We start from the raw sequence: 16,213 nt of genomic DNA, 5'->3' as shown, positions 1-16,213 counted from the left end.
GTGGTACTTCCTTCTATATATATATATATATATATATATATATATATATATATATATATATATATATATATATATATATATATATATATATATATATATATATATATATATATATATATATATATATATATATATATATATATATATATATATATATATATATTCACGCGTGGAATATATAAATCAGTTCAATAATAATAGGCTCTTCCTTAGAACGGGAGTGAAATTTTATCTACCTTAATGTGGTCGATGACGTTGTCTGCCTCGTGACGGGTGATCCTTGTCTCCTCGCTCGTATAGTCTTCACATTGCGTCTTTTCTGAAACTTATTGCAGTCCTCGTACTCACACACTCTTCCTTGCGTTGCTACTCCAGGCGACCGAGTAATTGAAAGGACTAACTGCAAACAGTTCTCGATCCTCCTAAGCATGAGGTTACCGTCGAAATTGTTCTAATGCAGTGAAAATCCTAATCGTGTTCTCTGACAACTGTGGTTCACCCTTCTATCACCATCACTCAGATTCCCTTCTGGTATGTAGTGGCCATTTACACAGGCTCTCTAGGCTCCTGCGTCCGCACCATACTGCTCACTGTCCCTGATAGTTCCTTCCCTTCCACCGCGTGAGTAAAACCATCACTGTCTCTAAAGATTTGGCTGCAATGCACTCGGGCTCTTCACTTCTTACTGATCACAAGAGTAGTATGTATTCCTCACTCTTCACTCCCTTAATATCTTTGATGGACCGCAGAATCACTCAGGCAACAGCACTAGACTTTGTTTTCTATTTATTTATTTATATACAAGAAGGTACATTGGGTTTGTGAGGATACATAGCATGGTATTTACAATCTTGTAAAGCCACTAGTACGCACAGAATTTCGGGCAGGTCCTTAATTTAACAGATAATTTTAAGTAGCTTACCTTAATCTTGTCACTGATGGCTCTCACTTGCCAGGAAACACATTGATCACCTCAGAAACACCATACGGTTACAGAAGGCTAGGCTGCTGAGACCCCACAGTGGATCTCCCTGTAATTTCTGCCTTGCATTGGAACCTTTGCTCTTGCAACTAGCCAAGCTTCGCCTAGCAATCTCCTCCAGAGATTCACTAGATTGCTCCATGTGTACGCCTTCGTTTCTTAACCTGTAGACACGTCAATCACGCAAAATTCCCGGAACTTCGGGAGTTAAGGTAACTTATGACCTCCGTGTCAGAGTTCCTGTGACACAGTGACACCTTGGCGGGTAGAGAAGACCACTAGCGTGCTGCCCGCCGGTCACGTGACACCATGTCACTTTTTCGATTGGTCAAGCATGTCTGTAAGCAGCCAATCATCTACCTTTATCACATCCGGGATATCTGGAGTCCTGGCGTGTCTCCGTTGGCGCCAAACTCGCTCCACTGTGACAACTTTTCACCACCGCCATGCTAGGAATTTCGGATTAGGCTTCCCCTCCCAAATTGACATTTTCCAATTATATATATATATATATATATATATATATATATATATATATATATATATATATATATATATATATATATATATATATATATATATATATATATATATATATATATTCCGCAAATAACAAATCCTTTCCGACACACTAACCCATTTGTATATATATATATATATATATATATATATATATATATATATATATATATATATATATATATATATATATATATATATATATATATATATATATATATACAAATGGGTTAGTGTGTCGGAAAGGATTTGTTATTTGCGGAAAAGATTTGTTAAGCACACGGAAGCCGTAACAATATACACGGAGAGTTTAGTTCTGAATTATGTTCAGGATTAAAGTATACTTGTTGGTTGATCAGTAATCTAGTGTCAAGGGATAATAATTCTCCGGATATTGATATGAGGTCTTGAGCCCAACAGCAATTATCCAGCGACCTTCCCTCCCTCTCTCCCAGCTGTATCATCACCAATAAGGACCGTGTGGTGACAAGGATGGTGGTGAATGTAAATGGTGATATTTGCAGTAGGTAACAGTGGTTGTGGTGGTGACAGAGGTGAAGGCGGCGGTACGGGAGTGGCAGCAGCAGTGGGTGGAGGTGACCATGGTGGGGAACACATCAGACGTGACGCTCCTGCAGACGGTCCTCACTTCTGCCCAACTGGGCCGCCGTCAGCGTCGCCTGCTGCTCCTGTGTTCTCCTCAGAACACCCTCCGCGTCTTCGATGCTGTGAGAAGTTATCTAAGAGTTCTTTCTCAGTATTATTAATATAATGATTTCGGAAAGAAATCACATTAATGTGATTACACTGAGAAAATTAGTAGGAGCCGCGAGGAGGATTCAAATATCTGTTTGAGTACTTTCTAGCAAACGCCTACAGCACAACATGGTAAAAAAAAATGCAACTTTGGATTGGACTGAATCCTCTAGGGTTCACGAGGCTTCCACTGAAATGAATGTAGCTTCAAACTGACTTCATGTTTAAGTCTTAGTCATCTCATTGTTCGAATCCGCCTCACGGCTCCTATTGTTTTCTCTATATAATTATTGAGAAAAAATATTAATATCTTTATTAGCTACATAAGCACGAGCTGTGCTGGCAAGGGTTTGTGTTGGGTACATGAATGTTCGTGCGTCCACCCACTATGCTGTGTGTTTAACCAATTGTATGTATACAGTGTTGAAAACTTCAGTGGAACTCACTGAACTTCAGTTATGAAACATGTCTGTAATGTCATTCTCAGGTTAAAGAGAAGAACTTGGAATCATCAGCGGTTTACTGGTACGTGATCCTTCAGAGTGACTTTACAGAGGAACTGATAAGCCACCTTAGGGAAGGTACACAGGTGAGTTGCCTGAGGGAGAATACACACACACACACACACACACACACACACACACACACACACACACACACACACACACACACACACACACACACACACAGTAGCCTGGTAGCCTGGTGGATAGCGCGCAGGACTCGTAATTCTGCGGTGCGTGTTCGATTCCCGCACCAGGCAGAAACAAATGGGGAAAGTTTCTTTAACCCTGAATGCCCCTGTTACTTAGCAGTAAATAGGTATCTGGGAGTTAGTCAGCTGTCACGGGCTGCTTCCTGGGGTGTGTGTATGTGTGTGTGTCGGAGAGAGAGAGAGATAAATAAAAAGTAGTTAGTAAATAGTTGATTGACAGTTGAGAGGCGGGCAAAAGAGCAAAGCTCAACCCCCGCAAAACACAACTAGGTGAATACACACAAACACAGGTGAATACACACATATAAGGCCTCGCGGCTGAGTGGACAGCGCTCGGGGGTCGTAGTTCTAAGGGCCCGGGTTCAATTCCCAGCCGAGGCAAAACAAATGAGCAAAGTTTCTTTCACCCTGATGCCCTGTTTACCTAGCAGTAAATAGGTACCTGGGAGTTAAAAAGCTACTACGTGCTGCTTCCTGAGGATGAATATATGTGAGTGTAAGAGAAAAACATATGCAGCAAATATTAGAGAAAAATTAAGTCGGAAGTCATTACATTAGACAACCGACTGTTAGAAAGGCGAGGTCCAAGAGCTGACAGCTCGATCCTGCAGGCAGGAATAGAAAAAATATAAATACATATAACTACACGCTTGCAGATATGCACGAGAGTATATATATATATATATATATATATATATATATATAACTGAAAACTCACACCCCAGAAGTGACTCGAACCCATACTCCCAGATGCCACGCAACTGGTATGTACAAGACGCCTTAATCCACTTGACCATCACGACCGGACATAATGAGGTGATAGCCGAGGCTATTTGAACCACCCCACCGCCGGCACTCGGATAGTAATCTTGGGCATAGCATTTTACCAAATCACCTCATTCTTTGGGGCACACGTGAGGAACACAAATGCGAACAAGCCTGAATGGTCCCCAGGACAATATGCAACTGAAAACTCACACCCCAGAAGTGACTCGAACCCATACTCCCAGATGCCACGCAACTGGTATGTACAAGACGCCTTAATCCACTTGACCATCACGACCGGACATAATGAGGTGATAGCCGAGGCTATTTGAACCACCCCACCGCCGGCACTCGGATAGTAATCTTGGGCATAGCATTTTACCAAATCACCTCATTCTTTGGGGCACACGTGAGGAACACAAATGCGAACAAGCCTGAATGGTCCCCAGGACAATATGCAACTGAAAACTCACACCCCAGAAGTGACTCGAACCCATACTCCCAGATGCCACGCAACTGGTATGTACAAGACGCCTTAATCCACTTGACCATCACGACCGGACATAATGAGGTGATAGCCGAGGCTATTTGAACCACCCCACCGCCGGCACTCGGATAGTAATCTTGGGCATAGCATTTTACCAAATCACCTCATTCTTTGGGGCACACGTGAGGAACACAAATGCGAACAAGCCTGAATGGTCCCCAGGACAATATGCAACTGAAAACTCACACCCCAGAAGTGACTCGAACCCATACTCCCAGATGCCACGCAACTGGTATGTACAAGACGCCTTAATCCACTTGACCATCACGACCGGACATAATGAGGTGATAGCCGAGGCTATTTGAACCACCCCACCGCCGGCACTCGGATAGTAATCTTGGGCATAGCATTTTACCAAATCACCTCATTCTTTGGGGCACACGTGAGGAACACAAATGCGAACAAGCCTGAATGGTCCCCAGGACAATATGCAACTGAAAACTCACACCCCAGAAGTGACTCGAACCCATACTCCCAGATGCCACGCAACTGGTATGTACAAGACGCCTTAATCCACTTGACCATTGTTACCTATCGTACGTTACGGCTCGTGATCCTACAGCAGCCAAACTTTAATAAGTCTAGGGATACGACACAACTGCTGTTCTCAATAGCGAATCACCAGTATAACCCCTTAATGGGTAATGAGCATAAAATAGAATCTTCATAGGACTGAAGAATAAAGATACTAAGTATATATATATAATTTATATTAAATAAATCTCAAAGGCAAACAGATGATTATATGGTCACAATATATCACATTAAAAAAATATCACTGTAACTTCCAGACATTAAATCAATACTAAGAATAATTATATGGCTAGAATAAAAGAATGACTTAACTCCAACAAGTGTTATCTCCCCGGTTTCTGCTCAGCTACTGAACTCCAATATGAGAGTCAAAAAACACATTGCCTTGCCCCGCGAATAAATTGCCAAAGTTACAATATTTATTATTTCAACAATGGAGCACTATATTGTGACAAGAGTAATCTTAAACTAACTTAATGAATAATTAGTACATATTGATATAGACAACAAAAGTACGTGTTTCTTTACATAGTAATTAAAATATGCATACAGAATAGCATAATGGCATGCACACCCCAGCAACGGACGATCCCACGACAATTTGCCAGATACAGTTCACTCAATTATTATTTCACTCTGTTACCCACTGATGATCACATATAAATCATTAGTTCCCGTGGGAAAACTGATCACACAAAGAAATAAACAATCATTCCCACGATACGCTGGGCCTAACGCCAACACTGTAACATGAATGTGCATTTGCATAGAACATATAAGTATAACAATATACATGCTTGTAATTTACATACAATTATAAATGTACATATTAATATATTCACTTACGTATCTTATAAGGGTACGTAACACTTCCACCTCCAAGAAAAAAAATGCAATGGATTGAAGATCAATGGCATTTTTTCAGAAGTAAAAATGTTAGGTAAAAAGAAACATTTCATTTATGGTACATCAAAACTTCTTGACAAAGCATCAGCAATAACATTTTGTCTGCCTGGAATATGTTTGATTTCTACATTAAATTCCTGCAAAAACAATGACCATCGCAGAATTCGTTGGTTCTTGACTTTCATCATATTGATAAAGATAAGGGGGTTGTGGTCTGTAAATACTAACACTTTATTTCCTGATAAGTAAATCTCAAACTTCTTGATTGACAATATAAGACCCAACGCCTCCTTTTCTACCACGGAATAATTTCTCTGAGCTGCATTAAATTTTCTGGAATAGTAATACACAGGATGCTCAATCTGGTCTAAACCAACTTGAATAAGCACAGCACCTATCCCAACATCTGACGCATCAATGTGTAATATAAATGGTTTATCAAATTGGGGACTAGCAAGAATAGGTGAGGTGGACAATATGCCCTTTAGGTTCTGAAAAGCATTCTGACAATCTTGTGTCCACTGAAACTTTACTTGCTTGCGTAACAAGTTTGTCAAAGGAGCAGCTACTGTTGAAAAATTTCTACAATAACGCCTATAGTATGCACACATACCAATAAACCGTTGGACTCCTTTCTTATTGGTCAACACTGGGTAGTCCACAATGGCTTGAATCTTATCTTGTAAGGGGATAATCTTACCTTGGCCTACCTCGTGGCCAAGATAAGTTATCGTACCTCTTGCCCAACTACACTTATTCATATTTATGGTTAACTTTGCGTTTTCTAACACTGTAAACAAGTTCTTAAGGCCTAAGAGATGATCGGCCCAATTCTTACTGTACAAAACAATGTCATCAAGGTAGGCCCTACAATCTGGCACATCCTTGAGTAAGAAATTCATAAGTCTTTGAAAAGTAGCAGGTGCATTTCTCAAACCGAATGGCATGACATTAAATTCATACGCACCATCAGGTGTAACAAAAGCAGTAACCTCTCTAGCATACTCTGTTAATGGAATTTGATAATACCCTTTTGACAAATCAAGCTTACTTACATATTCGGCATGACCTATGGACTCTATACATTCTTCCAACAAGGGTAAAGGAAAAACGTCCACTGTAGTGTTCTTGTTCAGTTTCCTGTAATCCACGCACAATCTCCAGGTTCCATCTGGTTTTGGCACTAACAAACACGGAGAGCTCCAAGTACTTTGACTTGGCCGAATGAAATCATGCTGGAGCAGATATTCCACTTCTGCTTGCATAATTTTCCTCTTTTCGGGATTCACTCGGTACGGATGTTGTCGAATGGGGGTGCTGTCCAGGAGCTGAATGTCGTGTGTGATGAGGTGGGTCTGGGTAGGAACCTCCCCAAACAGAGATGTATGGTTGTCCAGCAGAACCTGGAACTCATCACGTTGTTCCTCCTGTAAATGACATAGCATCTCCCTGCCATTGGAACTGGAACTGAGAAGTGGGATATTAACAACATGTCCCTCACTACAATTATCCTCAGGTGGTAACTCTTCCCGACTAAAACAAGCTACTACACCAGGTCCAACATAAGCTTTTAATCTGTTAATGTGCACAGTCATTTGGGGTTCTGAAAGATTAGGGTTAATTAGTTTATAAGTTAGGTCTCCCACCTTGTCTACCACTTGGTAGGGTCCTGCGAACTTATGGGACATGGAAGTCCCCATACGAGGTTTCAACACCAACACCAAATCTCCGACATCAAACGACCTTAGCTTAGCCTTGAACTTCTTGTCATATCGTACTTTCATGGCTTGTTGAGTCCTTCCCAGATGTTCTTTCGCCAACTCACGAGCCCGACACAACTTAGCCTTGACCTCACTCAAGTACAATCCGCTCTGATGAACAGAGACATCTCCCAACAACTTTTCTTGTAGCATTTTAAGAGGACCTCTTACTTGGTGACCAAACACTAGTTCAAAGGGTGAACAGCCCAATGACTCTTGTAGCCCTTCTCTAGCAGCAAACAACACAAAGGGGAGATTCTCATCCCAATTACGTGGATGAGTTTCTCCTGTTGTCTTCAGCATTTGTTTCAAAGTCTGGTGGAAACGTTCAAGTCCACCTTGGCTTTGTGGATGATATGGACTGGACAATTTGTGCCGAATCCCTCGGGATTCGCAAAAAGTTCTGAAAACTTTAGAAACAAAATTTCCCCCATTATCACTCTGAATAACTCTAGGCATTCCAAACAACGAAAAGAATCTTTCAAGACACTTGATGAGATTATGAGCCTTGGTATTCCGTAGAGCATAAGCTTCAGGAAATCTAGTAGTCATACACATGAGAGTGAACAAAAACATGTTACCCGATTTAGTCTTAGGTAAAGGACCCACACAATCAATTACAACATGAGTAAATGGTTCATCAGGAACTACAATAGGTTGCAATGGTGCTCTAGGTACAGATTGATTTGGTTTACCAACAATTTGACAGGGTATACAGTTATGACAATATCTGACCACGTCTTTCTTTAACTTTGGCCAGAAAAAATATTTACTTATCTTATGGTACATATTCGTGATACCTTGATGACCTCCCATGGGGTCATCATGTGCAGCCTGCAGGACCTGCCTACGATAATCATTGGGGACAACGAGTTGGGTTCTAATCTCACAATCCTCTGAAGAGGGAGTTCCCTTGGGTCTCCACCTTCTCATCAGAAGTCGATCCTTGAAGAAGAAACCCGTCCCTTCCTCCAATGCATCAATATTATCAGGAGCCTCAGACATACACTTACTTAAACTAGGATCAGTAGTCTGTACAACACTTAAGGGCAATGACTCAGACTCAGCAGCGAGCGGGCAAGAACCTAGTAGCTTGATCTCTTTTCCCGATTGATCAGAATAAAATGGAGTCATAGCTACTTCGGCCTCACTCTCGACAACTGGCGCACTAGAGACAAGCGGGCAAGGTACAGATAGTTCAGCCTCCTCACCTTCACTTTCCTTGTGATTTAGGTTCGGCGGGGCTTCTACTACGGCCTCACTCTCATCATCCAGTCGAGTCATAAAAGAATCCTCAAGATCCACCTCCCACTCCTTTACTGAAGGGGTCCTGGTCTTGGGATCAGCAACCTTAGTGAAGACAGGATTACTCTCACCTGTTTTTCCCATTGATCTAGTAACAACACAAGCAGGGTAAATAATATCATCATCTGCTTCCGGTTGAGCTAATACATTATGGGGTTTAGTTAACATGATGGGACACTTGGGCCCTACAACCATTTGGTTGCCAAAATCATTACCTAGAATAATGTCTACCCCAGGAATGGGCAGTTGTTTACTTACACCAACATTACACCATCCTGAAGTATATTTAGAATCAAGGTTAACTTGCAATAAGGACACTGGTTGCACACTACCGGCAATACCCTGGAGAAGCACAACTTCACCCAGATCTCGGGTGTCAACATCATCAAGTACCTTCTGGGTAATAAGAGACTGTGAAGCTCCAGTATCACGGAGTAATTGAACAGTCTTATGTCTACCATTAGTACATAATAAGGTACCTGTGGACATATAGGGTTTGAATTCAGCCATCCAATTGGGACTGACTGTAATACATGAAGAATTAATAGGTTGCACTCCTTTACTCATAATAAGACCAGTTGGTCGGAGTTCAGGATGCAAACTAAAACATGAAGAAATCACATGCCCCCTTCTCTTACAATGGGTACAATGTTTGACAGTGGACACACTGGTATAACCAACTGCCGGTTTAGAATTAGCATTACTAGGCTTAGATGATCCTGGCAATGGAGTAACCATCTTAGGGTTAGTAAGAGAAGAGTTCACGGGAGTAACTGTCGCACCAGGAGGAGACTTATACTGATAAGGAGTACGGTGAGCATTGAAATTTACTCTACGACTAGACTTAGGTGAAGTGGCCATAAACGGGGCCTTAGTCAGCAACTCATGCTCATCCGCGAGCTTTGACAGCTCATCAATATCGGTTACATTCTTTTGTTCTGCCATAAAAGTAGACAACTGGTCTGGAAGACAGGACAATACTTCTTCCATTATGAGAAGATTCTTTAGAGCATCAAAATCAGTGACTGCAAGTGACTTTAACCATCTGTTGCAAAAATTCGTCTTCTGACGAGTAAAATCGGCTATTGTCTGATCCTTGATTCTCCTTAGGTTCCTGAACTTTTGCCTGTGTGCCTCTGGATTTAGTTGGTATGCATTGAGGATGCTTTTCTTTACAAAGTCATAATCAAAACTATGAGCGTCAGGGAGGGATGTGAAAACCTCCTGACTACGCCCCTTGAATTGAGACTGCATAATGGCTACCCACTGATCCCTTGGCCAGTTCATACTGATGGCAATTTTATTAAAATGTGCAAAGAAAACCTCAGGATCTTCCTCATTGAACTTGGGCAACTCTATATACTTATTCATCCTGATGGGATTATTATCACTATTTGTTGAAACATTACTAGTATTTCCATGCCCAGCTGCCATACGCTGTGATTCAAGCCTGAAGTTAGTGTCAGCCATTTGTTGTTGAATCTCTAATTGCCTAGTTTGTTCCTCGGCTTGTTGCTTCTTTGTGGCTTCTATTTGCAACTGTACCGCAATTTCTAAACGCCTAGTCTCTAGCTCCCTTTGCTGAGCTTCAGCCTCTAATATTTGCTGTTGCTGTTGAGCTTCAATCTCTCTTTGACGAGCTTCAGCCTCTAATATTTTCTGTTCTTTTTGAGCTTCAAGCTCTAATTGGCGAGCTTCTAACTCAAGACGCTTTAACGTCATCTGATCACTCGACTCCTCTCTTAACTCCTCTAGAATTTCTTCACCTAACTCCCCATTCTCAACAAAATGCGTCACAATGACTTTCAATATTTGGGCTTTAACCATTCTATTGCTGGCGGTCAAATCCAAATGATTTGCCATTTGTATTAACTCAGTCTTTTTAAGGTTCTGAATCCCTTCAAAGTCTGGGTGAGCCACCAACGCTGCAACTTTCTCCTCCATCGTTACTAACACTTGGCACTTAATTCACAAAAATTAATTAACACAATGGCACTGCACTACACTTCACTGTAAAATTGTCACCACACTGAAAATTCGCTTGGCCTCACTGCACAAACAAAATATATAGGATGACTTACCTCAAAATCGTGAAACGTTGTTACTTGACACACAGGAAGGCTTGCTTGGCACATGGAATAGTTCTTAAGAAACACACTGAGACACTTGACACTGGTACCTAGGAAGGCAAGGTTAGATTAGCATAGTTAAGTTAAAAATGGGACAATATTTCCCGGCACAGGCCCCCATAACTCTTTGTTACCTATCGTACGTTACGGCTCGTGATCCTACAGCAGCCAAACTTTAATAAGTCTAGGGATACGACACAACTGCTGTTCTCAATAGCGAATCACCAGTATAACCCCTTAATGGGTAATGAGCATAAAATAGAATCTTCATAGGACTGAAGAATAAAGATACTAAGTATATATATATAATTTATATTAAATAAATCTCAAAGGCAAACAGATGATTATATGGTCACAATATATCACATTAAAAAAATATCACTGTAACTTCCAGACATTAAATCAATACTAAGAATAATTATATGGCTAGAATAAAAGAATGACTTAACTCCAACAAGTGTTATCTCCCCGGTTTCTGCTCAGCTACTGAACTCCAATATGAGAGTCAAAAAACACATTGCCTTGCCCCGCGAATAAATTGCCAAAGTTACAATATTTATTATTTCAACAATGGAGCACTATATTGTGACAAGAGTAATCTTAAACTAACTTAATGAATAATTAGTACATATTGATATAGACAACAAAAGTACGTGTTTCTTTACATAGTAATTAAAATATGCATACAGAATAGCATAATGGCATGCACACCCCAGCAACGGACGATCCCACGACAATTTGCCAGATACAGTTCACTCAATTATTATTTCACTCTGTTACCCACTGATGATCACATATAAATCATTAGTTCCCGTGGGAAAACTGATCACACAAAGAAATAAACAATCATTCCCACGATACGCTGGGCCTAACGCCAACACTGTAACATGAATGTGCATTTGCATAGAACATATAAGTATAACAATATACATGCTTGTAATTTACATACAATTATAAATGTACATATTAATATATTCACTTACGTATCTTATAAGGGTACGTAACAACCATCACGACCGGACATAATGAGGTGATAGCCGAGGCTATTTGAACCACCCCACCGCCGGCACTCGGATAGTAATCTTGGGCATAGCATTTTACCAAATCACCTCATTCTTTGGGGCACACGTGAGGAACACAAATGCGAACAAGCCTGAATGGTCCCCAGGACAATATGCAACTGAAAACTCACACCCCAGAAGTGACTCGAACCCATACTCCCAGATGCCACGCAACTGGTATGTACAAGACGCCTTAATCCACTTGACCATCACGACCGGACATAATGAGGTGATAGCCGAGGCTATTTGAACCACCCCACCGCCGGCACTCGGATAGTAATCTTGGGCATAGCATTTTACCAAATCACCTCATTCTTTGGGGCACACGTGAGGAACACAAATGCGAACAAGCCTGAATGGTCCCCAGGACAATATGCAACTGAAAACTCACACCCCAGAAGTGACTCGAACCCATACTCCCAGATGCCACGCAACTGGTATGTACAAGACGCCTTAATCCACTTGACCATCACGACCGGACATAATGAGGTGATAGCCGAGGCTATTTGAACCACCCCACCGCCGGCACTCGGATAGTAATCTTGGGCATAGCATTTTACCAAATCACCTCATTCTTTGGGGCACACGTGAGGAACACAAATGCGAACAAGCCTGAATGGTCCCCAGGACAATATGCAACTGAAAACTCACACCCCAGAAGTGACTCGAACCCATACTCCCAGATGCCACGCAACTGGTATGTACAAGACGCCTTAATCCACTTGACCATCACGACCGGACATAATGAGGTGATAGCCGAGGCTATTTGAACCACCCCACCGCCGGCACTCGGATAGTAATCTTGGGCATAGCATTTTACCAAATCACCTCATTCTTTGGGGCACACGTGAGGAACACAAATGCGAACAAGCCTGAATGGTCCCCAGGACAATATGCAACTGAAAACTCACACCCCAGAAGTGACTCGAACCCATACTCCCAGATGCCACGCAACTGGTATGTACAAGACGCCTTAATCCACTTGACCATCACGACCGGACATAATGAGGTGATAGCCGAGGCTATTTGAACCACCCCACCGCCGGCACTCGGATAGTAATCTTGGGCATAGCATTTTACCAAATCACCTCATTCTTTGGGGCACACGTGAGGAACACAAATGCGAACAAGCCTGAATGGTCCCCAGGACAATATGCAACTGAAAACTCACACCCCAGAAGTGACTCGAACCCATACTCCCAGATGCCACGCAACTGGTATGTACAAGACGCCTTAATCCACTTGACCATCACGACCGGACATAATGAGGTGATAGCCGAGGCTATTTGAACCACCCCACCGCCGGCACTCGGATAGTAATCTTGGGCATAGCATTTTACCAAATCACCTCATTCTTTGGGGCACACGTGAGGAACACAAATGCGAACAAGCCTGAATGGTCCCCAGGACAATATGCAACTGAAAACTCACACCCCAGAAGTGACTCGAACCCATACTCCCAGATGCCACGCAACTGGTATGTACAAGACGCCTTAATCCACTTGACCATCACGACCGGACATAATGAGGTGATAGCCGAGGCTATTTGAACCACCCCACCGCCGGCACTCGGATAGTAATCTTGGGCATAGCATTTTACCAAATCACCTCATTCTTTGGGGCACACGTGAGGAACACAAATGCGAACAAGCCTGAATGGTCCCCAGGACAATATGCAACTGAAAACTCACACCCCAGAAGTGACTCGAACCCATACTCCCAGATGCCACGCAACTGGTATGTACAAGACGCCTTAATCCACTTGACCATCACGACCGGACATAATGAGGTGATAGCCGAGGCTATTTGAACCACCCCACCGCCGGCACTCGGATAGTAATCTTGGGCATAGCATTTTACCAAATCACCTCATTCTTTGGGGCACACGTGAGGAACACAAATGCGAACAAGCCTGAATGGGGTGTGAGTTTTCAGTTGCATATTGTCCTGGGGACCATTCAGGCTTGTTCGCATTTGTGTTCCTCACGTGTGCCCCAAAGAATGAGGTGATTTGGTAAAATGCTATGCCCAAGATTACTATCCGAGTGCCGGCGGTGGGGTGGTTCAAATAGCCTCGGCTATCACCTCATTATGTCCGGTCGTGATGGTCAAGTGGATTAAGGCGTCTTGTACATACCAGTTGCGTGGCATCTGGGAGTATGGGTTCGAGTCACTTCTGGGGTGTGAGTTTTCAGTTGCATATTGTCCTGGGGACCATTCAGGCTTGTTCGCATTTGTGTTCCTCACGTGTGCCCCAAAGAATGAGGTGATTTGGTAAAATGCTATGCCCAAGATTACTATCCGAGTGCCGGCGGTGGGGTGGTTCAAATAGCCTCGGCTATCACCTCATTATGTCCGGTCGTGATGGTCAAGTGGATTAAGGCGTCTTGTACATACCAGTTGCGTGGCATCTGGGAGTATGGGTTCGAGTCACTTCTGGGGTGTGAGTTTTCAGTTGCATATTGTCCTGGGGACCATTCAGGCTTGTTCGCATTTGTGTTCCTCACGTGTGCCCCAAAGAATGAGGTGATTTGGTAAAATGCTATGCCCAAGATTACTATCCGAGTGCCGGCGGTGGGGTGGTTCAAATAGCCTCGGCTATCACCTCATTATGTCCGGTCGTGATGGTCAAGTGGATTAAGGCGTCTTGTACATACCAGTTGCGTGGCATCTGGGAGTATGGGTTCGAGTCACTTCTGGGGTGTGAGTTTTCAGTTGCATATTGTCCTGGGGACCATTCAGGCTTGTTCGCATTTGTGTTCCTCACGTGTGCCCCAAAGAATGAGGTGATTTGGTAAAATGCTATGCCCAAGATTACTATCCGAGTGCCGGCGGTGGGGTGGTTCAAATAGCCTCGGCTATCACCTCATTATGTCCGGTCGTGATGGTCAAGTGGATTAAGGCGTCTTGTACATACCAGTTGCGTGGCATCTGGGAGTATGGGTTCGAGTCACTTCTGGGGTGTGAGTTTTCAGTTGCATATTGTCCTGGGGACCATTCAGGCTTGTTCGCATTTGTGTTCCTCACGTGTGCCCCAAAGAATGAGGTGATTTGGTAAAATGCTATGCCCAAGATTACTATCCGAGTGCCGGCGGTGGGGTGGTTCAAATAGCCTCGGCTATCACCTCATTATGTCCGGTCGTGATGGTCAAGTGGATTAAGGCGTCTTGTACATACCAGTTGCGTGGCATCTGGGAGTATGGGTTCGAGTCACTTCTGGGGTGTGAGTTTTCAGTTGCATATTGTCCTGGGGACCATTCAGGCTTGTTCGCATTTGTGTTCCTCACGTGTGCCCCAAAGAATGAGGTGATTTGGTAAAATGCTATGCCCAAGATTACTATCCGAGTGCCGGCGGTGGGGTGGTTCAAATAGCCTCGGCTATCACCTCATTATGTCCGGTCGTGATGGTCAAGTGGATTAAGGCGTCTTGTACATACCAGTTGCGTGGCATCTGGGAGTATGGGTTCGAGTCACTTCTGGGGTGTGAGTTTTCAGTTGCATATTGTCCTGGGGACCATTCAGGCTTGTTCGCATTTGTGTTCCTCACGTGTGCCCCAAAGAATGAGGTGATTTGGTAAAATGCTATGCCCAAGATTACTATCCGAGTGCCGGCGGTGGGGTGGTTCAAATAGCCTCGGCTATCACCTCATTATGTCCGGTCGTGATGGTCAAGTGGATTAAGGCGTCTTGTACATACCAGTTGCGTGGCATCTGGGAGTATGGGTTCGAGTCACTTCTGGGGTGTGAGTTTTCAGTTGCATATTGTCCTGGGGACCATTCAGGCTTGTTCGCATATATATATATATATATATATATATATATATATATATATATATATATATATATATATATATATATATATATATATATATATATATATATATATATAGTGTATCTAAGAGGATTTTAGAAAATAGTTTTTATAATATATATTCCAGTCATCAACGACATCAACTTGCTTCCCTTAGTGTAAAACGAATCTTTTTGTTATTTTTTTATAATTACTTACTTCTGTCTCTGTTAACTGGTATAACTTCCCTCTGATGCAGATGACGGCTGCTGTGAGAACGGCAGACATGAGGTACCGGCTGCTTACTTCTTATGTCGACATTCACAACCAAGTGAGGTGAGTCGCTGCTCACAGGTGAGGTGAGTCGCTGCTCACAGGTGCGTTAACTGGCTTCTTATGGTTGGTTAGTTGTTAATGGGGCAGATTATTGGCTGGTTTTGTGTA

At 42.7% G+C, this 16,213-nt stretch overlaps 1 protein-coding gene across 1 annotated transcript; it reads left to right on the top strand.

Moving 5' to 3' along the window:
- The first annotated feature begins 1,972 nt into the window (after positions 1 to 1,972).
- LOC138358209 (uncharacterized) lies at positions 1,973 to 16,207 on the top strand. The gene is made up of 3 exons (XM_069315721.1): positions 1,973 to 2,229; positions 2,745 to 2,846; positions 16,029 to 16,207. The coding sequence occupies exons 1-3, from the start codon at positions 2,104 to 2,106 to the stop codon at positions 16,107 to 16,109; spliced, it is 309 nt and encodes a 102-aa protein (XP_069171822.1). The 5' UTR covers positions 1,973 to 2,103; the 3' UTR covers positions 16,110 to 16,207.
- Positions 16,208 to 16,213: the final 6 nt, after the last annotated feature.

The sequence above is a fragment of the Procambarus clarkii genome, chromosome 82 (assembly GCF_040958095.1).
Source record: "Procambarus clarkii isolate CNS0578487 chromosome 82, FALCON_Pclarkii_2.0, whole genome shotgun sequence".
Lineage (NCBI taxonomy): Eukaryota > Metazoa > Arthropoda > Malacostraca > Decapoda > Cambaridae > Procambarus > Procambarus clarkii.
The sequence above is the reverse complement of the archived record's forward strand: the minus strand, read 5'-3'. Positions and strand labels throughout refer to the sequence as shown.